This window comes from Balaenoptera musculus, chromosome 2 (genome assembly GCF_009873245.2).
Source record: "Balaenoptera musculus isolate JJ_BM4_2016_0621 chromosome 2, mBalMus1.pri.v3, whole genome shotgun sequence".
In the NCBI taxonomy this organism is placed as follows: Eukaryota; Metazoa; Chordata; class Mammalia; order Artiodactyla; family Balaenopteridae; genus Balaenoptera; species Balaenoptera musculus.
The window spans coordinates 150,624,996-150,648,410 of NC_045786.1; the positions used below are offsets into that span (position 1 = coordinate 150,624,996).

At 52.3% G+C, this 23,415-nt stretch overlaps 1 protein-coding gene and 1 long non-coding RNA gene across 5 annotated transcripts; one reads left to right on the top strand and one right to left on the bottom strand.

Moving 5' to 3' along the window:
• Positions 1–585: 585 nt before the first annotated feature.
• On the bottom strand, positions 586–15,195 carry ISM2 (isthmin 2). 4 transcript variants are annotated; one of them, XM_036842135.1, is made up of 6 exons: positions 14,914–15,195; positions 7,935–8,177; positions 6,208–6,577; positions 4,706–4,846; positions 4,364–4,447; positions 586–3,071 (listed from the first exon to the last, which is right to left on the bottom strand). In XM_036842135.1, the coding sequence occupies exons 1-6, from the start codon at positions 15,043–15,045 to the stop codon at positions 2,554–2,556; spliced, it is 1,488 nt and encodes a 495-aa protein (XP_036698030.1). In that variant the 5' UTR covers positions 15,046–15,195; the 3' UTR covers positions 586–2,553. The 4 variants fall into 4 exon arrangements, with proteins under 4 accessions (XP_036698030.1, XP_036698033.1, XP_036698031.1 ...); XM_036842138.1 differs by lacking the exon at positions 7,935–8,177; XM_036842136.1 differs by lacking the exon at positions 4,706–4,846.
• Positions 15,196–15,332: 137 nt separating this feature from the next.
• LOC118889978 lies at positions 15,333–21,939 on the top strand. Its single transcript, XR_005018647.1, has 2 exons — positions 15,333–15,776; positions 20,500–21,939. It is a non-coding gene; the product is annotated as an uncharacterized LOC118889978 (long non-coding RNA).
• The last annotated feature ends 1,476 nt before the right edge of the window (positions 21,940–23,415 follow it).

Here is a 23,415-nt window from a genome sequence, read left to right on the forward strand (position 1 = left end):
AGGTAACCCAGAGGAGGAAAAATGGGGCAAAAACATCCAGGTGGCCGGGGCAGCTAAGTTAGAAACAGCTGTGGGGTTCGTGCTGGATGCGTAGCCACGGATGGCTCCTGGTGTCCGGGATGGGAAGAATAGCCAGGTGAGCCAGGACGGCCTACACTGGACCAGAGCGGGGGAGGGTCCTCTCTGATTTCATGGGCCTCTCCTGGCTCTGATACCAGCGGCTCCTGAAATCCTCCCTTTAACGGGGTCAGTGACCCCTCTGTGACTCTTTCTCCTCACACACAGGTGTTCCCTAAGCCGGCAGCCACCTGCACAGCATCCCCTTCTCCTTTGTACAGTTTGAATAAACACCATTTTATAGCTGATCAATGCCCCAGCCCCTTCAAGGCTCCTTTCCAGCTCCCTTTTCTTTAGTTTCTCTCATCTGTGGCCTGACGTGGTAGCAATTTAGCATGTCACTTAGATTAAAAATGGGGCTGGTTAAGTTCACTTTGGGTAATAGACAAAGCATTAGGTATAGATTAAATTTAGACAGTGTGTTTAAGTGTCAAGGTAAATTATGTTAGAAAGGAGGGGAATTAGCAGTTTCCTGTGAAAACAGACTCCGGGATATCTCTATCTTGTTATTTTTTTTTTTTTAAGTTTCAGCTAAAACATAATTAAAACATTCCTGTGCTAATCGTATTGAATTCCCCAGACAAGAGACAGGGAAGGGAACTTGGCTCCCACCTAGTGACCTGAGATCCTGGCCTCTCTGACCCTGTAATATTCTAGTTGCCCCAGAGTGCTGTCAGACGGTGATCCAGGACCAGACTAATAAACCTCCCTCTAGGTGTGATGTAATTGGAAATATCTGGCTCTCTGAGTTTCTCCAGGTAGTGACTCTGAACACACCTTGTCTCATTCTGCTTCCTGATGTGACTTCCCCAAATGCCAGAAGTGACAGTGGAGTGTGTGGTAAGGGTACCAACTAAGGTAGGGCGGGTCCACCTCTCTCATAGGTGTAGTTCTTGGGACAACTCGCATCGGATCCCCTTGCAGCAAGTTGCTTGGGGAAGTGGGGGTCACTTCCTCTGGTGTAAGTGCAATTGATCTATCTGACCAAAGCACTTGGAGTGAATGTGCCCCTAAGGTCCTGCTAGCTCTTCCCTGCCTCCCAGGTAACCCTTCACGAGTTTGAGTAAAGATAACCGAGTAAAGATAACCTAACTGATGTTTAGTCTAAACTAAACTCTGCACCCCGGAGCTCTGCCTGCCCAGCAGGGTTAGGTAATCACAAACGCAGCCCAGGGGAGCTTGGCTGGGACTGCAAGCAAGGGATCCCTACGCCCCTCTGCTCTGCTGGGGCTCCAAATTCTTCATCAGACAGAATTTGAAAATAAAGTGCTTTATTGCTGAGGTTCCCAGAGAGTTTCAGGGCAGCTGCCTAGGGCCTAGGACTGAACTTCCCTACTTTTGGAGGCTTTTATGAACAGAGACAGTTGGGATATCAGCATGTCAACCCCACAGAAGGCAAGAAAGTGTGGTTGCAGAGGGGAGGGGGAGAAGGGGGGTGAGGAGAGGCAGGGAAGGGGCACGAGATGTGCTGGGAGAGCTGATCATACGCATCTCTTCCCAACCCTGAGCTCAGTGCATTCAGCAACATCACCTTGGGAGCTTGAAGTGGGCCACGGTGGGAACGTTTACACCACAGAAATTGCCCAAATGCTACAAATTGGGGCTGTCCCCCTGCCACCCCCCCGGGAGAGCTGATTTACCAGCTCACCCTGCACATGACACATCCTTCTGGGCTGGTTCTGAACCCACCCCAAGCCTGGCCGCTGTGCTCATTCAGGGCGCTGTGAACTCCCAGCCCCACACATTCCTACAACCTGGACAGAACAGAGGTGAGCTGGACAAAGAAAGGGACCAGAGTTCATTGATCCGTTCTGCACCTGGATCCTGCCTTGTCTTGGCTGCCACGGCCTGTCTATCCACTTATGGTCCCACTGATGGCCTTCAGCCCTAGACTAAAGTGGTGTCCAACGAAAGGCAGCTCGGGGCTGAGGTTAACCCTCCCAGCGGGGGTGGGCAAGCGGGCCACGTGCGACCGCTCAGCGCTAAGGAAGGCTGCTGGCCCAGGGTTGGCTGGCCGCTGGCCCGCGGGCCGGGACGACGAGACTGGCCCTCAGGGCTGGGGCTCTAAGTGACTCACCGCAGGTCCCGGGAATCAGGATGTGTGGAGAGCCCGGCGCACACCTGAGCACAGAGGGAGAGGGAGGACAATGGGTGTCCAGGCTGCGACAGAGCCTCCCAGCGGGCAAGAGGTAAGGCCGCCACAGATACGCATCTCCCGGCAGCCCCGGGGGCCTTGGGAGCTGAGCTCCCTCCTCTCACCCTGGGCCTTATACACGCTTCAACCTTCTCCCCAACCCCACACCGACACCTGGGGTGCTGACCTCCCCGCCTCGGGTTCAGAGGCAGAGGGCTCGAGGCACCAGACTGGCCTCACCAGGTCTGGGCCAGGCAGGGTGAGCGGCCCACGAGGAAGGTTCTCCAGCACAGCAGCCCTCATTAGAACTCCTTGGCCTCCTGCAACTGCGCCAGGTATTCCTCCTCGGGGGGGTTGTCCGTGCAGGCCCGGCCATTGTTCGGGGGCCGCACGGCGTGGTAGCGGCTCCAGTCCCCCTTACACAGGATCCAGGGCAGCGTGTCCACCTTGAAGTGCAGCTCGGGCGAGAAGTCGGTGCTGACGAGGTCGGGCGCGCCGGCACCCTTGCCTCGGGTCAGCAGCCGGCTGCCCGCGTCGTAGCAGCAGTGCTGGGCGGCCAGCGTGCTGCTCTCCCCGGACAGCAGAGAGCGCAGGCAGAAGCGGGCCGTGGGCTGGTACACGTCCAGGCGCTCGCGTGGGCCGCTGGCGTCCCTCCACCGGAAGCTGCGGCCCTGGTGCTCGTCCTGCAGGCTCACGGCGCTGGACACGGCCTCCAGCGGGTACGCACACGGGCAGCTGGGCAGGTCCCGCAGCACCTGGCTCAGGTACTTGGCTAGGAAGTCACTCTTGCAGTTCAGCCACTTCTCACAGCTGTCCACATCTGCAGAGGGCAGGGGAGCGTGGGAAGGGGACCGGTCAGCCCCTGGGGTAGGGGGGACTGGTCAAGGGCCAACGCACGGAGGGGGAAGGCCTAGGCCCCAGCTGGTGCAAAGCTGTGGCTTGGTAGGGCCGTAGGGGCAGGAGGGGAAGGACCCACCTGGGGCAGAGCTGGGGGCAGTCTGACCTGGCTGCCACTGTTGACAGATAAGGGCAACCACACACCACCCAGGCAAGCTGAAGCAACAGGCCGTGGCCGAATGGATGTCGGCCAAGAGGCTGGAGGAGGGGCCTACAGGCCCTCTGCTGAGCTAGGCCTTGTCCCTTTAGATGCTGGATGGCGGGAGAGGTCCTGGGATTGTGGGGAACGAGCTGGGGTGGGTGGGGGCAGGGACAGCAGTTTTAGCCTCCTGGTAAGAAAATGTTCCACTGTTTTCACCACTGGCCCGTTCTTGTTCTTAACTTTGCCTTTCTCAGGCTCGCTCTGTCTTTCTGGGCCCCCTGTGACCCCTCTGTCTACGCTGCCCTCCTCCCCTCTCCCTACCTTGGAAAATGTGGCCTCTGACCCTGGCCACCCAGCATGAACTGCTCCTCCCTCTTTGCTGCAGACCCTTGGGCCCACTTGGCAGTGCTGTACCTAAGCTGGTTGTGTGTGTCTTTCCCCCGAAGACCGGAGCCCCTTGAGGGCAGGGACTGGGCTTGGTCTTCTGGGAATCCCCTGCCCCACACAGGGCCGGGGGCACCCTCCCCGCTCAGTGAGCTTCTGCGGCGTTGAGCATAGGACCCATCTGCAAGGGGGCTGTCGGCAGCTGCCTGCCTCCTTGTGGGGTGCAAGAGACACAGATGTGGAGCGTGCTGGGGAAAGCACGGCCCGCTCCAAGCTGCCGAAAGGAGCAGTCCTGGAGCTCTGGACCCTGACCTGTTTTTGAGGGCAACTGCTCCCCAGACAAGAGCCTGCCAGGAGCCTCCAAGAGTGCCCAGGGAGTGGAAGCCAGAATGTCCCCATCCTATCCTGCTGCCAGGGAGCGTACGCCCCACTAGATGATCTCCAAGCTCTGGGCTCCCCTCAAGACCTTCTTCCCAGCAGGAATATCAGGCTGGGAAAGGCCAATGGGCCTGGCTAGGGGGCTTGGAAATGTTACGGTCCCCTTGCCGGGGAGGCTAACCTTCCACCTGGAAGACGTACTCTCCGCCTCAGTGGATGGAGGCAAGATTCCTGCCCGTGCAGTGAGGCTCCGCCCCCCCGAGAGAGGTTTCCCCCAAACCCCCAGGGGCAGGGCCTAGCCCCCCACTGACCTGGGCTGAGCATGTCCGTAGCATTGTGGGCCAGGGGCTGCCACCTCTCACTGGGGAAGCCCGAGGGGTCCTTGTCCTCAGCGCCTTTGGGAAGAGAGGAGGCCAGGCTGGTGGTGCCGCAGGGCACCTCTGTGCTCCCGAGGGGGAGCCCAGCCCTCGCTAGGATCTCGGTGCCCGCGGCATCTGGGACAGGCCTGGCACGGGGCAGGACCACCGTGTGTGTTAGCCTCCTGCCTCCCCTCTCCCAAGCCCACCCTACACAAGGCTTACACGCCCACATTCCCAGGGGACCAAGTCCAGCGTGTAAGCCGCTCCCTCTGCGGGAGCTGGGGCTCGTCTCACCAGGACAGGGGGGCAGGTCGCAGGCACGGGACTCGGTGGCAGTGCAGGCGTAGCCACAGGGCCGAGTCCTCTGCTGGCTGCCGCTGCCGCAGCTCCCACTGCAGGGAGACCAGGGGCTCCATTCCTCCTGAAGCTCAGAGTCTGGGTCAAGGCAGGGAGCCAGGGGTGAGGGAGCAGAGCCCATGGGGTGCCTTGGTGCGAATTAGCAGAAGGCACCCCTTCCTTGGGAGGATACGGCCGGGGCCAGGACGCCCCTAGCGGACGGAGCATGGGCTGAATTTCAGCCCCACTCGTCTGCTCATGTGGGTACCCCTGTGCAGTGAACACCCGACAAATGCAGGAGGTGTCACAACTCCCAGCCACCCACTCTGTGCCCACACAGCAACGAAGAGGTAAAGCTACCTGGAGGCCACCTGACCACTGCTGAGGGGACCTCGGGCAAGTCCCCCTACATCTCTGAGCTACAGTTTTTATGTCAATCAAAACCAAGGGTGACAATACTTCCCTGGCACTGGGGGTATTAAAGAATGTCCCTGCTCTCCACATCCTGGTCTGAGGGACCCAAAATGCACCACGACAGCACCCACAGGCCTTTGGCTGCGCGGGCCTGAGACCCAGGGCTCTCTGTGGAACCCCCAAAGTACTGACACACACACCCAGCTCTCTCCTCGCTTCCCAGGCAGGCCTGACAGGCTGGTTCCAAGTGTTTAAGGAAAATCAATGGAAGAAAAGCTGAAAGTCATGAAAATTCTGCCTGTTAGCTTACATGAGTTTGGTGAAATGGAAAAAGCCTGCTACGACTTAGTCTGAACCAACGATGGGACACCAGGGCTCTGGGGAGAAGTGCTATAACTGTGTGTGAAACATGTCTGTACCCAGGGAAAATTGAAACTGCAATATGCAAAAAAAAAATGCCTGTCATGGGGCGGGGGGCAGGTTTTAGGTGATATTTTCTGAATAGTCTATGTTGTTATGTTGCTTTCTAAAAAAAAAGTAATAGCCAATACTTTGTTTACTATGCACTGGCACTTTAAAAGTATTAACTCACTTACTACTCTCTACACCCAATTCTACGTAGTCAGGGTTGTGCCCATCTCCATTTTAGAGAAGAAGGAACTGAGGCCCAGAGAGGTTAACTTGCCCAAGGTCACTCAGCTGGTAAGCAGCAGACCCAGGATTCAAACTCACACAATCTGAAGATGAGGTCAGTTGTGAGTGGTGGGATTTATAATATGTCTTAATTTGTTGCAAACAGATATGAATATATATACTATTAACAAATGTCTGTTCTGCTTAGGGGATTTCAGGGCTGTTGTGAGGGTCAAATGTTTGAAAAAAAAAAAAAACAAACTTTGCAAGCTATGGGTAATGCTTGGCTGATGATGGTGTCTGTACAGGCCTAAGCTCCAGGCCTCTCCCCAGCTGCCCCTGCCCAGGAAGCTCTCACCCCCATTTCCACTCAGGACCTCCAGGGCTGGGGATGTCAGGATGGGGGAGCTCACCGTAGCTCTCAGGCTCTTTGAAGGCCCGGTCCCCGGGGGACAGCCAGCCCTGCTCCCAGCCTCCTGCGGCCCCGCTGAACCCACGCTCCTGGTCGGCGTCATCATCTTCCCCATCGCTGTCCTCTTGGTCCTCACTCTCACTGTACTCTGGAGGGTAATCCTCCTCTTCCTCGTCCTCCTCTTCCCCTGGGGCTCTGCCCTTGAGGCTGGGCCTCCCTTCCTCGCCCTCCAGGTAGCCCCAGAATAGGGGCCAGAAGAGCTCCTTGGCAGGCAGCCAGCTGGGGGCACCCTGGGACCAGCGATTGTTAGGCTCAGCCAGCAGGTCCATCTCCACCTCAGCCTGGGGGTCCTCCACCACTTCGATGGTCACCTGCAGAGGTACAGACACACCCGGCCAGTGAGGGAAGGCTCAGAGCCAGACTCCAAAGGCAGGGGAGATGACAAGCCTGGGGGCAGGGGCAGGGGGAAGGCCTAACCTTTTCTCCAAACCAGCCCATTCTTTTGGTCCACCTTCTTGGTCTCCCTGGGCACACAGGGTCACAGTCTAAGACCTGGCTGTGCATCAGAATTTGCTGGAGATTCCTGACCCCCTGACCCCACCCCAGACACGGATTTAACTGGTGTGAGGTAGGGCCAGGCGTAGTGGTCCTAACATGTGCCAGGGTGGAGACCCACTCATTTAAGAAAAGCTGGGTTTGAATTCTGGCTCCACCAGCCCACCGGCTGCCCAGCTGCTGGGGCCACTGACCGCCCTGAACCTCCATTTCCTCGTTCCAGGGCTGGAAAATGAGGCCAAATGACAGCAGATCCCCACAACAGCCCTGGGGAGGGCTCTCACCCACTACATTGTGGACAGGAAATAAGTAACGTGAAACCATTTATGTGAAGGTGAACTTTAAACATCACTTTTGGTTATTACAAAGCGATATGAGGTCACAGAACAAAATTTGGGGAAAAGAACAAGCAAAATATAAAGAAGAAAATGGAAGTCACCCATATTCCATCTCTGACAGGTAATATTTTGGTGATTAACCTTCCAAGTTTAGATATATAGACACACACACACATACACACACACACACTTTTAAACAACTTTAGAACGTTGTGTGTTCTATATTTTTGTGACCTTTTTTCTCTTTTGGTGAAAGTGTTTTGTAAGCTATAGATGGTACACAAAATGCAGGAATTATTGTCATTAGGGATTCGGGACTGACGGTGGAGTATGTAAACTGGAATTTCACCAACCCCTCTAGTTTTCTCTCCCATAAAGCCCCTCTGGTGGGCAGGCCGCCGCCCCACCAGCCCACCCCGTCCTTCGCCAGGAGCCTGCAGTAAGGGCTGGGCCTGGGGGATGATCAGACCTTCAGCCTTTCTACTAGACCTCTCCCCATATTCCAGGAATCTCCTGCAGCTCCCAAAACATTCTCTGCTCGTCTGGTCCTCATGACAGCCCTGCCGGGTTGGTGCTGTTTGCCCCTTGCTATGGTCTAGGAAACGGAGGCTCAGAGAGCCACGGGACTTGCTCACGGTCTGCAGCTAGAGAGGGGGGAGCACCTCCACCTCCCACTGCTCCACAGGCAGGGCGGGGGCAGTCACCTTCTCTGACCTGCACAGGACCCCTGCCCTCCAAGCAATACCGGATGGGACGCCTGACCTCAGAGCTGAGCTCTTCAGCCCAGCTTCTCTCCAGGTGTCCACTGGGCCCACGGCCCCCCTGGAGCTCTCACCTGGATATTGGGGTTTGGGGCACTCAGGTCTGTGTTGGCCAATCCCGGCAGCTTCTGCAGCTCCAGCAGCAAGGGAGCGTCCTCCAGGGTCCCGGGCAAGGAGGTCTTGTCCAGGGTCAGGGCTGCTGGCTCAGTGAGAGCCCAGCGTCTGTGTCGGCGCAGCCCTGCCTGGAGGCGGGCTCTGGAGAGCAGAGGGGTCTCCTCTTCTTCTCTAGGAGAGCTGGGGTCTGGGGAGGCCGAGACCTGAGGGAGAGATGGGAGGGAGGGGTGCCTGAGGTCAGGGCCCATGCGAACCCGGAAAAGGCTGGTGGGGGGCGGGAGCAGGGCGAGATTCGGGAGCCTTGGGGGCAGACCAGGTCACAAACTCGCCTTGCAACCGTGTATCCAAACATGTCTGCTTTACCGCCTCACAGGGTGGACCGCGTCCCCAAAGCGCTCGGGCAAATGATGCCAGCATGAGGCACGAGAAGGAGGGCTCAAATCAGTTTCTACACATGGAAGAAACACAACCCAACCTGCTCATTTCACAGATGAACAAACTGAGGCCCAGAGGGGAAGTGAGATGTTTAAGGTGGTGGTTCCGAAGTGCAGTTTGCAGACACTTGCCTCAGAATCCCCTAGGGCCCTTGTCAGAGGACAGACACCCAGGCCCTCCCACGTCAGGGCAGGAAGGCTCAGGAAGGCCGACAGGGCCGTGGGCAGCAGGCCCAGGCCCTTCCCCTCAGCACACTGCCCTGCCACCTGGCCTTCCCAAGCCATCCGTGCGGGGGCTGTATTTCTTGGCATCCTTGACCTTCCGCCTGCTCACCTGGGGCCCGGCCCCTTTTCCGATTCCAGGCTGCTTGTGTGGCCGTCTGTCTGCCAGTTAATTCCCTCCACCAGCCAGTGCCATGAGGTCCACACTGGGACTGTCCTTGATGCAGCTCAAATAGTAAGTGAAAGCAGATCCTGGATGTCTCTGACTCTTGCTCTGGCCTTCCCTGCTCAGACAGTGGAGTACTGGGTCAGCACCTACCTCCAGGCTGCAGCCATTGCCCAGGTCTCTACACCAGGGCAGAGAGAGCCCTGCCCAGAGCTGCCCTGTGAGCCTCAGGGGCCAGGGGCCTGTGGACCCTGCCTCACCCAGGCCACAGCCTGGACCTCACCTCCCACCTCATACCTCGGGCAGTGTGGTACGGCTGAAAAACAAGGGTCTGGAGAGTCAGATCAGCTTGGGTTCAAATCCCAGCTCTCCTTCTTACTTGCTCATTCAATTTGATGATTTCCCATCAACAAAATGAGAATAATAATTCCTACCTGGAAGGATTGTCAGAATTTTATTTATCAAACACTTCCACAGCATCCACTGTGTGCCAGGCACTATTCTAAACTCTTAAATCACTCGTTTCATACTCCCAACAACCCTCAGAGGTAAGGGCTAGCTGTCATCTCCATTTTGATCATGAAAACTAAGGCACAGAAAAGGCAAGTAACTTGCCTGAGGTCACACAGACATTTACTGTTAGAACCAGGATTTGAACCAGGCAGCCAGAGCTCACACTCTTAACCATCATGCTCCAACACTGCAGGTGAGAGCGCTGAGAGTCTACTTCACAAATCAGGGGCTGAATCAGTCTTGTTTCTCATGTCTCTCCCCTTTGACCCCCTCCTTCTGTGGTCCCCAGAGGCCTGGCTCCAAGGCTCCTGCACTGGGACTTCCCTGGTGGTCCAGTGGTTAAGACTCCATGCTTCCACTACAGGGAGCACGGGTTCAATCCCTGGTCAGGGAACTAAGATCCCGCGTGCCATGTGGCGCAGCCAAAAAAACAAAACAAAACAAAAAACAGAACCAAAAGAAACAAGGCTCCTGCACTAAACACCTGGTCCCAGGGCAGCCGTGGGCCCATCTCAACCGGGGCCCAGAGTCTCTCGATGAGTGAAAGTGCTCTGGTGCAGATAGCCAGGACGGATGAGCAGAAGATGGACAGATGAGTAATGGAACAACCCAACCCCTTCTCTGGCCAATCCTGGAGGCCTGGAGCATCCCCAGATGCCACCTTCCTAGCAGTTCCCACCCATAATTCCACAGAAGTCCTAACTGTCTCCACGACTTTGCTCAGCAGTTCCTCTGTCTGCAGCCTCTGGGCACAGAAACAGGCAGACTTGGGGCAGCAGGAGTTCAGGGTCTGCAGCCTTTCTGGCTGATTTAGACGCCCCAGCCTCCTGGGCATAAACACCAGGTTTCATCTGCGGACATTTGGCAATGACATTTGTAGTTGTCACAGCTGGGGCGGGGAAGTGGGTGCTACCGGCATCTAGTGGGTAGAAACCAGAAATCTTACAATGCATACATAGCACAACCTCACAGCAAGGATTATCCAGCCCAGAATGTCAACAGTGCTGCAGTTAAGAAACCCTGCTCTAGACTCAGGCTGCCTGGGTCTGAATGCCAGTGGTGGCCTGGCTTCTGACCTGTGGGACCCTGGCAGGCGACATAACCTCTGTGAGCGTCCTCATCTGTAAAATGGAGACAGTGATGGGACAGAGCTGGTACCAAGCAGGCATTCAAAGTGTCCGTTTCCAGCCCTCCCCACCTTGGTGCCCAATCGGACCAGACGCTGAGCAGAGACCATAGAAAGCCCTGGCTCAACATCACAGCCACACACACCACCCTTCCTCTCTTGGAGCCTCCTGCCCTGTGTGTCAGCCCCTGGGGAACTCCCCGGAGCACAGGGGGACATCTGATCTCAGTTTGGGTTCCCTGAGAAGCCGACCCTGAGACAAAGATTCAAGGGCAAGTGGTTCCTTTGGAAGGTGATCCCTGGAGACACCAGCAGGGAGTGGGGGAGCAAGTCAGGGAAGGGAGGCAGCTAATAAAGAATGCTCCATGAAGCCAGTGACCACGGTGCACAACTGGAGTGCATCCCACTGGGCGCCTCAGTTATGCCATCAGTCATCGGTTGAGGGAGGCTGGGTGGGGGAGAGGATGGGCACTCCAGGCGCTTCGGGATGGCCGTGCACAGCTCAGAGCAGGCCCTAGTGCCAGCAAAAGCCCTCAGGCAACTGGAAGTGAGGTCTGCAGGGATGTGGGCAGAGCACTCAGAGCCCTGATGCGTAAGCACTGTCTGAGCGCATCTTCCGTACCACGCCTGGACCAGGCCCTTTACATACTTTCTGACACTTACTCCAGCTAGGGTGTAAGCTCCATGCAGGTAGAAATGTTTGTCTGCTTTGTTCACGCTGTATCGCATGCCTAGCACAGTGCCTGGCACGCTACAGGCACTCAGTAAATCATTGCTGAGTGATTGAATGAACGCCAGCAGTGATGAGGGGTGAGTGTGACTATCTCTGTGTTAACGATGAGGCTGTGGAGGCTCAGAGAGGGGGAGGGATTTACATACGGTCTCACAGGTTACACTATGGGAGCTTAGGTTCAAACTCAGCTCTGCCGGATCTCAACGCCCAGGCATCGGTGCACACGCGCCTGCGCAGACAGGCCAATAACCCCTCAAGCGCAACCCCCTCTGCCTTCAAAAAGCGCTTCAGTTTTCATCTTCTTGTCTGGCCCCTGAAGGTGGTGGTAACGAGTGCAGGCTGGAGGCCACATCACCTGGGATCAAACCCCAACTTGGACACCTACTGGCTGTATGACCGTGGGCAGGTTGCTTAATCTGCCTTAGATTCTTCTCCTGTAAATTAGGGAAAGGGCCGGCCATCCCTGTCTCATAGGGCTGTTGAGTTAGAACGGCGCCTGGCACATGCAGTGAGTGTTACCTAGAGGTGGTGACAGATAGTTCTGAGAGAGAGAGCGGGCAGCACCCCTCTCACCAGCACGGTGTTGGTTCTTTACATCTTATTTGGTCTGAAGACCGCCCCCCTCCACTACTGATGCAGATCTCTGGGCGGTGTATTTCCATGACATTCTGAAGCAAATTCTGAGGCTCCGGCCTGTTGAAGAACACCTGCCCTATCCCACGGGACCACCTCCCACATCTTTTATCCTTACATGTGGAGTTTCACACGTGTACACATACACAGCTCCATTCTTTTGGGGATGGTGTCATTACCCAGATAAACATGAGATATATAGATATACACCAAGATATGTCCCCACCATTCATTCTCTCTCTCTCTCTCTCTCTCTCTCTCTCTCACACACACACACACACACACACACACGGGCCCACGCATATGCTCCCAGACTTGGCAGGGCAGCCCTGACCCATGTGTTTCCAGTTAACATAAAAGCCCCCCCTACCCACAAACCCTTACTGCATTGCTTGAGCTTTCCCTGCTAACCTGCTTCAGCTCCCCTCACAGTCCCCCCACTCTCCCTTCTCCCCTCTGCCTCCTCTCAGGGGTCAGAAACTTGTTCCGGATAATCAAATCCAGTTGCCAGGTGCAGTCCAGCACCTCTCCTCCCCGCAGCCACTGCTGAGGCCCGGGCGCATCCCTACAGAGCCCGGCTGCACACACAGTCACCTCGGCTTCCCGGAGGTGCTGGAGCCCCATCATTCAAAGGCAGTTGCCTCTCCAGACAGGCCAGAGGACCACCAGCAGAGGAATGGGGCTGGACGTCACCCTCCTCACTGGTGTGTGCTGTTCTAACCCAGCCCACCCTGGCCTGGGAGGGAGACCTACCTCAGAGCACACCCTCCAAGCACCAGGGCTGGCTTCATGCTGCATGACCTGTGCACTTGTACAGCACGCTGCACCGGGTTTATTGCTCTGCTGTTGCCATCTTGAAATGCTTAGAGACCCCACATTTTCATTCTGCACTGGGCCCCATGAACTATGAAGCCAGTGCTGTCGATCACCCTGCAGGTACTGACCCAATGAATCCTCACAACCACGAGGTACCAGTATCACCCTCACTTCCTAGAGGAGGCAGCCAAGGATCTGAGAGGTGAAGGAACTTGCTCAGGGTTACACAGGGGGCTGGCAGAGCAGGTTTTGAGGCAGATGATCTGGCTAGAGAGTCTGCTCTTAACCCTTGTGCTTTGCCAGCTCCAGGCACGGGCAGCACTTTCTGGTTCATTGCCTGCCACTCTGGGGTGCGGAATGTGTCGAATGAACAAAACACTAGGACAGGATGCTCTGCTTTTCATATCCATCCTTCCCGTTGATCCTCGTAACAACCAAGTGAGGTGAGAAGGGCAGGGACGATTAGGAGACTGAGATCCAGTGAGGCTGGGACTTGCCTGGGACCACTGAGCAGCCAAGCCTCCAGGCCCCAGTTCCTGACCTTCCTTCTCTCCCTCAACCAGCTTTCCAGTGGTTCTGACCTCTCAGAGCGAGAAGAATGGTCTGGAGGGAGAACAAAGTTCATAGTCAAGGGGCAAACATATTAAAAATAATTACAATCAAAGGGGTAAGTAAAAAAGTATTTATGCCAAATGAGTAGAAAAAAAATGCCAATTCAATTAATTTTATTTCCATTGTCATCTCCACTGAGGAAGTGGACTGGCCAGAGGCTGTTCAGTTCCTCTGGATTTGCCTTCAGCCGTGGCCCCCAACAACGGGCAGGAAGAGGGGGTATCCCACAGGGAATAACGTCTGGCTCTGTTGGGCAGTGGGTGCTACAGGCATCTAGTGGGTAGAGGCCAGAGATGCTGCTAAACATCCTACGATGCTACAACTCACAACAAAGAATTGTATAACCCCAAGATGATGGTAGGGCGGAGGTTGAGAACCCCCGGTCTACAGGATGTACTCTCAACAGGGGCAAAAATTAGATCTCGGAGGAGGAGGCAAAAAAATCTAAGTATTATTGCAATACAATGGTTTGTAACACTCCAAAGGGCCTTAGTGCATGAATAGAGAGCATATCTGTGGTATTAAAATTTCATGGGGGAGGCACTTAGAACAAATAGAGTCTAAAAATCTCCTTAGGAGGGAGGGCAGTCATGAAAAAAAGATGGACAAACAAGGGTCCACAGAGACCCCCCCTAAAATGCAGGGGACGTGCCTTCTTCCCGTTGCCTCTGGAGGGCCTCAGCAGCCTGGGCACTGACAGGGCCCCAAGCTGGGGCTGGGGCTCTCGCTCACTTCACTGCTCTCCTGCACCCTCCTCGGGCCCTGAGTGTCCTCATCTGGAAAATGAGAAGAGCCACTCTGGCCTCCTCCTAGAACTGCTCCGTGCACTGAGAGGCCAGGACCCCCTGCCACACAGGCCTGCTCCTGCGAACCCTGGAACAAGTCTGGCGGGCTTTGTCCCCATGGGGCTGTGTCCGCTGTGGTCCAGGAGGGAACGGCTGGACTGTTGACCCCTGGCGACGGGAGACGCGGGTTTTGACAGACCGTGATTTCTCTTCGTGTCTAAACTACTCTTGGTCTCACTCCTCTGTCTTCAGTCGCCCGCAAAAGCCCACTCACAGCCCCTCCCCATCCCCAGAAAGCGCTCCTCTACCTCTTAGCGACCTCTTCTACTGGTTCAAGTACCTAATGATATAAAGGTCCCACTCAGCAAGTTGGAGGCCCCCACTTACTACCTCACCTTCTCTCAATTCACACCCCAAAGGACCCAAATCCTTTGAAGATTTGATTGAAGAGGCTGCACCAGGGGCTCACTTGACCGCTGGAACCTCAGCAACACCCGCCCGCCGCTCCGCAAAGCGCTGCGGTCCTCGAGCATCTTCCGGACTCCTCTCGGAGCGCGCACCTGAACCGCATGGCTGCAGGAGAGTTTCGCTCAGGGCGAGGCAGCCGCGGGGAGGCGGCGGGCGGAAGGGAAAGGAAGCCGGGCGGCTGCAGGGTGTCTGCGCACCTCACTCAGCACAGAAGTGACGCTTCTCCCCAGGCTGACCTGCTTCACAGCCCGGGGGTGTTTCCCGCAGGTCCGGCGCACCTGGCCACCGTCCGGTGCCCGCCGACGTCCGGGCCGGTCCCGCCCCTCGCACTCGGGGGCCACTCGCGTCCCGGTCCTGCTCCCCGCGCGGCCAGAGCTGGGGGCCGGGGGAGCAGGGACCCAGCGCGCCGCAGCCCGCGCCCCACCGCTCACCTCCGCCAGCCTCACGTGGCTCCAGCCGGGGCCCCGCGGCTTCCGCAGGGGGAGCCCTCGCACCGCGGCCAGCAGCGCGGTCAGCAGCACCACGCAGAGGGGGAGCGCCGCGCGGCCAGGGAGTCGAGGCATCCTCTCCGAGGCTGCTCCGCCCGGCGCCTTCGCGCCTCCCGGCCCGCTCGGGCGAGTCTGTTGACGCCGGGCCTCGCCTCCTCCGGGGGCGGGAGCGCTGGGACGGCGGCGCAGGCCCGGCAGCGCCAGCGCTCAGGGCTCGCGAGGGGAGCTCCGGCGGCCGCGGGGGCGCGCGGGGCGGGGGCGCGCGGCTCTCCTCTCTCTCTCTCTCTCCTCTCTCTGTCTTCTCGCTCCTCTGTCTTCTCTCTCTCTCTTCTCTCTCTCTCTCTTCTCTCTCTCTTCTCTCTTCTGTCTTCTCTCTCCTCTCTCTCTTTTCTCTCCCTCCCTCTCTCTTCTCTCTCTCTTCCCTCTTCTCTCTCTCTTCTCTCTCTCTCCCTGGCCCGGCGTGGGCGCCCCGGCTGCTCTCGGGTCGGCGCTCGGGATGTCCCCCGCCCTCCCCGGAGGGGTGGCCCCTCGCGCTCCCGGACAAGTCTCGGCCCAGCGGGCGGCTCCCTTTGATCTGGCCGCCTCCCCGCCCTGAGTGCCCGCCGCTGTCGCCGGCGCAGCCCCAAGCGAATTCCTGTTCGGGGAAAGTCGCAGCCCGCCTGCCGGCGCTCTCCAGTCCAGCTGTGCGACTGCTGCGGGGTCCTGAGGGCGGCGCCGGGGCTCACCGACCGCCAGAGCCTCGCGGGCGAGGGACACGCCGCAGCCCAACGCGGGAGCCTTCAGCTCTTGGGCAAATGTGCACCCAGGTAGGTTGGCTTGGGGAGGAAGGCCTGGAAGTAACTCCCCCAAGGCTCTTCCAGCTCCCCTGCTGGAGGTGGAGACTCGAAAAAAAACACCTGCCACTCTGCACCCAATTTCCCCCCGGTGTTCAGCACTTCAAGAGCCAGGAGAGAGCTGAGACTCAGATGTGAGGATAAAGTCCCAGGACAGCAGCTAGCCACATTTGAAGGAGTGGTCAGAAGATCCTGCCCTGCCACTGGGTGTCACCTAGTTTCATCCTGGGTAAAACAGTGGGGCCACCCACTCCCTCCAGAGGGACACTCGTGCAGGGATCCTCCCGTGTAGGGCGTGCAGTCATGAAATAAAACCTCAGCTTATGATAACGATCAGGAACTATGAGTGGCAGTGACGATTTTCATGGCTGGGGGCTGTTGGGGACTGTGAGCTCCGTGACACAGGGCAGGTGGGGTGGGGTTTGCACAGGTAGGTGAGGAGCAGTCAGAAGGCATTATTAGGAAGATGCCTACCCAGGGGCCATATGGAGGAACACAAAGGCTGCCTGGTTTCTGGGCAGGGACAGCAGATCCCTGGAGGTGCAGGGAAGCATGCCAGAAACCTGGCCATAGGGTAAAATTTGGGATCTGGGTTTAGCCTTAGAAACTCTTAGGAGACTGGGCACATTTCTGAGAAACCACTCCTATCCCCAACAGCACTGCCCAGGACTCTGCAGTTGTCTTTTTTTAAAAACTAAATTTATTTATTTTTGGCTGCATTGGGTCTTCGTTGCTGCGTGCGGGCTTTTCTCTAGTTGCGTCGAGAGGGGGCTACTTTTTGTTGCAGTGTGCGGGCTTCTCATTGTGGTGGCTTCTCTTGTCGTCGAGCACAGGCTCTAGGCGCGTGGTCTTCAGTAGTTGTGGCACAGGGCTCCCCCTCGCGGGCTCTAGAGCGCAGGCTCAGTAGTTGTGGTGCACGGGCTTAGTTGTTCCGCGGCATGTGGAATCTTCCCGGACCAGGGCTTGAACCCATGTCCCCGGCGTTGGCGGGCGGATTCTTAACCACTGCACCACCAGGGAAATCCTTCTGCAGTGTTTTGAATAGTGCATCACAGGGGTTAGTTACAATGCCGGTCTGGAGTCCGCCACAGGGGTTTGAACCTTGCTTCTATCATTTACTAAGAAGATGATATTATTGGGCAAATTCTTTGACCCCTTGGTGGGTGCTTTTGTCATCTGTAAAAGTCTGGGGTGTAGGGAGGGGCTACCCACCTCACAGGTGTGAGGAGTAAATAAGAATCTAAGGACTTACATTAGGATGAACTACAGGAAGTTGCCACTTTTGGGTCAAAAGGGTCAAATGTTGGCAATTTCATGTGGTTCAGCCTAATAAGATGCCTGGTACATGGTAAACACTCAAATATTAGCCCAGAGAAACCTAGCATTTGAGCAACCTGCTACGCCATATTGCTTTTACTAAATGTGAGGCAACTGTGTTGTTTTTTAGGATTTTTCTTTTTGTTTGTAACACTATTTTCACATCCAGTCGAATATTTTGTCTTTTCATCAAACTTTTGAATCTTCCCACAGATTAAACATGGAGTTTGAAAATAAGGAATTCATTCATTCATGTGTATCTGTCTCCAAGTCAGTAACTACCGCTAATGGGAGCCCCTCTCCCCATTACCTGGACAGCTATAATAGCCTCCCGATTAGTCCTGCTGTATCTACTCGTTCTCACTCTCTCCTCCCCAAATGCTGTTGGTTATTTTCTTTTTTCAATCAACTTTATTGAGATATAATTTACATACAATAAACACACCTATTTTAATTGTACAGTTCAATGCGTTTTGACAAATGTATACATCCAGGAAACCACCACCACCATCATGATTTAGAAATTTCTCATCACTCCAATATCCTTCTGTGCACTGCAGGAAAAATAAATATGCTTCAGTGGAAAGTAATGCATTGTCTACATACAATGCATCCTTTTGAGTTATCTGATTCTAGTCTTTCATTGTCTTGGGGCTGTTTTACAACTTTGTAGGTTGTAGGTAACTAATAGCAAAGCAAAATACTTCTTGTCTATATAAATGCAAATTCTGTCCTGTTCTGTGGAGGTTCGATTGACCTCCCTCCCCCAGTGTGGAAGAAATCAGTTTTGTCTTCATTTGTACATTCACTTCAGTGTTCCTGATCTATAAAGTTTCTGTTTTTCAATATCTCCTTTGAATTGGCTGTAATACCCTTAACAGTTTTCTCATTAATGAGTTAAATGACATCTTTCATTTTTACATCTGTAAGAGTCATGATTTTATTTGTTTTTGAAAATTATCTTTTAACAGTCCCTTTGTACAGTTAATCCCTACCTCCCTACCCTTGGCTCCTGGTAAGCACTTCTCCACTCTGTCATCATAGGTTAGTCCTGCCGTTTTAGAAGTTTGTATCAGTGCAGTCACATTCATGTATTCTTTTGTTTGGCTTCTTTCTTTGAGCATGGTTTTGAGGTTCATCCATCTAGTTGTAGGTGTCAGTAATTTGTTCCTTTTCACAGCTGAGTAGTATTCATCATATGACCATTCTGCTTCTTTCCCCATTAACTATGATAGCATTTGGATTGTTTCCAGTTTGGGGCTATTATGAATAAAGGAGCTATGAATATTCAAGTGCCAATTCTCTTGTGGACATGCTTTCACTTCTCTTGGGTGAAATTGCTGTCAAAAACCTGCCAAATTGTTTTCTCCAACGGCTGTACCATTTTGCATTCCCACCTTTGTCAACACTTGGTATTGTAATTCTTTTTATATTTAGCCATTCTAGAGGGTGGGTGAGTAGTAGAATCTTATTGCAATTTTAATTGGCCTTTCCTTAATGACCAATGATATTGAGCATTTTTGCATGTGTTTATTGGCGATTAGTATACTTCCTTTTGTGAAGTGTCTGTTCAAATCTTTTGCCAATTTTTAATTTAATAATCTTGTCTTATTGAGCTTTAAGGATTCTTTATATATTCTAAATAGAGAGCCTTTGTCAGATATATGTACTGTGGATATTTTATCCCAGCCTGCAAACTACATTGTCTTCTGAAATTTTCATTTTGATGAAGTCCAGTTTATCAGTTTTTTTCAGTCATGCTTTTTGTGTCTGAAGAAATCATTGCCACCCAACCCAAAGTCACCGATTTTCTTTTATAGTTTCTCCAAGAAGTTTCATATTTTTTTATTTTTTATGCTCAGATCTATGATTTGTTTTGAGTCAACTGTGGTATGTGATGTAAGGTTGAAGGTTCTTTCCCCATTGAATTAACTTGGCACTTTTGTCAAAAATCAGCTAACCATACGCATGTGGGTCTATTTCTGGACTCCCTATTCTGTTTTATTGTTCTATATGACTAATCTAATGCCAGTTGCAGTCTTGGTTACTGTAGCTTTGTGCAAAGTTTTGAAATCAGGTAGTATAAGTTTCTTTACAAAATTGTTTTGACTCTTCTAGGTCCTTTGCATTTCCACGTAAATTTTATCAACTTGTCATTGTATACAAAAAAGCATGCTAATGGGTATTTTTTTTTTAATTTTTAAAAATTTATCTTATTCATTTTTGGCTGCGTTGGGTCTTTGTTGCTGCGCATGGGCTTTCTCTAGTTGTGGCGAGCAGGGGCTACTCTTCGTTGTGGTGCACAGGCTTCTCATTGTGGTGGCTCCTCTTGTTGTGGAGCATGGGCTCTAGGCACGCGGGCTCAGTAGTTGTGGCTCGTGGGCTCTAGAGCGCAGGCTCAGTAGTTGTGGCGCACAGGCTTAGTTGCTCCGCGGCATGTGGGATCCTCCCGGACCAGGGCCCAAAACCGTGTCCCCTGAACTGGCAGGTGGATTCTTAACCACTGCGCCACCAGCAAAGTCCCAAATGGGTATTTTTTTTTCAATGCTTACAACTTTTCACTGGTTTTCCCCGGTGTGTAAGATAAAGTCACCCGGTGCGGCAGCCTCTACCGCCTCCTGGTGAGCCCCACTTCACCGTTCTTGCGAGTATCAACCACACTCTTTCTTTCAGATCCTCCAATCCTTAGAATCTGTTTCCTCTATCACCTCTGTCTAAACCAGACACTGGTTCCAATCTTATCAGGCTCTTTACCTTTCCTTCATGGCACTTAGGAGTTTCTAACACGATATATATGGTTCATGTGCCTATTTGTTTACAAAAGTAGGAACCATAACTTTCTGTTTGCTGCTGTTATTGGTAATGCTCAGCGCAGTGCCTGGCATGGAAACAGCACTCAGTATTTATTGGTTTAATGAATAAAGGCAGATACAGCTTTCAGAGTATTTTATTGGAGCAAAACAATAAATTTCATGGGATGATTCTTAAGTCATCTCAAGTAGTTCCCCTTCAGCTCTTAACAGGCACTCTCAAAATGGATACACCTCCCTCAACCCATCATTTATAGCTTGACAGTCATCCAACAACAACAGCAACAAAAAATCATCTGGCAAAAAAGGGAGACGGGGGGCGGGTGTGGGTAAGGGAGAGAGTGACATTTTAACACAATACTAAATTTTAAAAAGTTTTATTTATATTTCCCCTTCTCTTTCTCAGATTATACGAGCATTACAGGACTGGGGAAGGGTTATCACAGCACCTCTTGCAAATTCCAGTTTACAGGAATGAAAAAATATGGGCCAACAAAATAAGATCTCGGCTCTCCATAAGCTATTTCTCTATTCTTATTTTATCTCTTTCCCCCTTCTCCTAATGTTAGCTACCTTTATCCAGAGAGGGATCATCAAGACTGTGGGCATGCTGGCTGACATGGTGATCTCACTAGTATCCTGTGAAGAACCATCAAGGATGCTTTTTATCGTTCCAACCATGAACACCACTGAGGTAACAAGACCTAACATCAAGGGTGAAGACAAGTCACCACTCCACCCTAGTCAGTGATATGTCCCACACTTCCTTGGAAGGCCTGGGCCAAATGACAAAGCTTTGCACAAGAAACTCGGGAACTGTGTTGGAAAAAGCAGACACTGGGTGGGCTCAAGGCTCCTTGTGTATGGAAGGATCCACTATCCATGCAGACAGCAGCAAGGCAGGACACTTGGCACATCAGGGCACTGCTCTAATTTTTACCTTTCATTCAACCTCCCCATAACTGCTCCAAAAGAACAGAGGTTTGGGTGTGCTTCATTAAAAACACAGTAAAGGCAGTTTAAGAGCCACTGAATTCTTTATGGTCAGTTTAATAAACTCATCATACCACAAAAAATCAGTTTATAAGGCCATTTATCATGTGTACTACACAGTAAATAAGACCTTGCCCACAGCTTCCCCAAGTCAGTCCCAAGGATGACTGGGAACGTGATACCTCAGACTCAGCAGAGACATTAGAATAAACATTTCCGATAAGGGCTCGAGCTAGCCCCTTCGGTTTCCTCCCTAGAAAAGGCTCAATCTATAGCAAAAGGTGCTTAGAAAACAGAAGTCACTAGAAATGACAAAAGGGGCAACAGCATTTTCTACACATTAAAAGCAAAGGGATCACTGGCTAGTCCTGGCATTTCCTCTGTATGATAAGGGAGGAAGCCAGCCTTCTAACCCAGCTATCTGGGCACATGGCAAATGGCTAGGAGCCTGAACACTGCATTTCATGTGGATAAAGCTGAAGAGAGAATGGACAAGCTTTTCTTTACGTGGAAGGTGTTTTAATTAACTGGCTTAACGGATTAAGCAAACAGCTGCTCAACAGCCAAGAAGAATCCTTTGATTTTCGTAACTCCCCCTTCATAACTCCTTTGGGCTAAGATGATTTTACCTGTGTGAAGTGCTCAACAGTTCTTGACCTTCATGAAAGTGGACAGAAGGAAAACCACAACTTTCCCATTTTTTCTAACCACATGGGTTATAGCAAGGACAGATTAAAACCTATTCTGGCTTACCTAGAAACACCAGGAAAGACACCCTGGGAATTAGGGCACAGCAATTCTTTATACAAGAGAACCAGGAGGGACCTCCCTGACGGTTCAGTGGTTAAGACGCCGCGCTTCCACTGCAGGGGGCGCGGGTTTGATCCATGGTCGGGGAACTAGGATCCTGCATGACCCGTGGCACAGCCAAAAAAAAAAAGAGACAGAGAGAGAGAGAACCAGGAGATGGTCAATTGTATTTAACCTTTTCTAGGTGGTTTTGCCACAAATTCATACAAAACAAGAACCCAAATTCTCTTTCGTCACTGCCTATGACATGACTAGAAGTGCTGCTGCCCAATCCAGTATGACAAGGGGCCAGAGATCCTCGTCAATTTGGAACGAGGCACATGGGGGAAGAAATAGGGCCTTGGCCTCTGAAAGGGCATCAGGCAAACACGCAGTCCTTAGTAGTTGTGTCAGGTTATTTCTGTTCACCTTCCATGACTACATGAGGAAGAGGGGTGTCTGACTATTTGAAATCCTCACCCTATCACGAAAGTTTTAGATAGTGATGAGAAGTTCTTCAAACAAGCAAACAGTACTCTGGGCTCTGGAGACCAGAATGTTTTTTTAAAGGGAAAAAATTTTACAAAGCAAAGCGAAAAGTTTAGTGCTTCAAAGACCCTGCCCCTGAACATTCTCTTTCAATGCTCTAGAACGTATGCCATATTCTACGGTAAGGCTTTTAAAATAAAGATGGGAGGAGAATCTGCCTCTGCCACTTGATCCATTCTTTGGGTGTGATTTTGATGTGCCCTAGTTATAAACTTCCTGGTTTCTGATGTGATCTGCAGAAAAGGGTCATATAAACCTGAAATGGATGAAGACAAAGCTAAATAAAAAGAGGGATGAGAAAAAGTAATAAGGATTAGTCACACCTCTATCAACTAACTCTGATGATCAGCCTTGGTAGTAATGGTTAGCTGATGCCTGCTTGAACCCCATCAGATTCTTGAAGTAGGCTGTGTTAAACCATGTACTAAACAATACTTATTTGTCCCAGATTTCTACTCATTCCCAATGACAGTATTTATATACACTTGTGTTTCCCCAAGGGCTTGGTTAAGTAATGATATTTGTGATATGACTGGACCCTAGATTTATATTACAGTTTCAAGAAGAGACAACCAGTGTGTGTAATGTTTTGTCCTCTAGAAAGTAGAGGTCCTAGAGAGATCACAGGAGTTTTCTCTCTTCAAAATAAATCTGTAACTTAACTGCACTTATCCTGAAATAACTGCATAGCAAAGTGATATATATATATATATATATATTTAAATGCCCATATTAACTGACATTTTAAGTTGCAGTGCAAGCCAAAATAAAAGACTGGCCACTAAGTTCATTGCTTTAAGTTTGTGACTTCTGCAAACCCTACATCACTAAATAGTAACTGCAGTGCAAAAGCTCCCTGGTTCTAATGGGGTTCTATGGTGAGGACCTAGATGTGCAGGAAAGGTTAGTAATGTATTTTATTTTACAGGACTAATTACTTAGTTACCACAATCTTTTTTACTTCAACTTGTACATGCTAACTGCAGTCCCTGCATCTCTACTTGGTTCTGTTCACTTTTTTCTATTCTTTAAAAAATTAAAATAAAACCTTGGAATATTTCAAGGGCTTAAGGCTCTCAGATGCTGAGAGTGACCAAAGATAACTTAAGACATGAAAACAAAACTTCACAAACAATAGCATTGCTTACATCCTC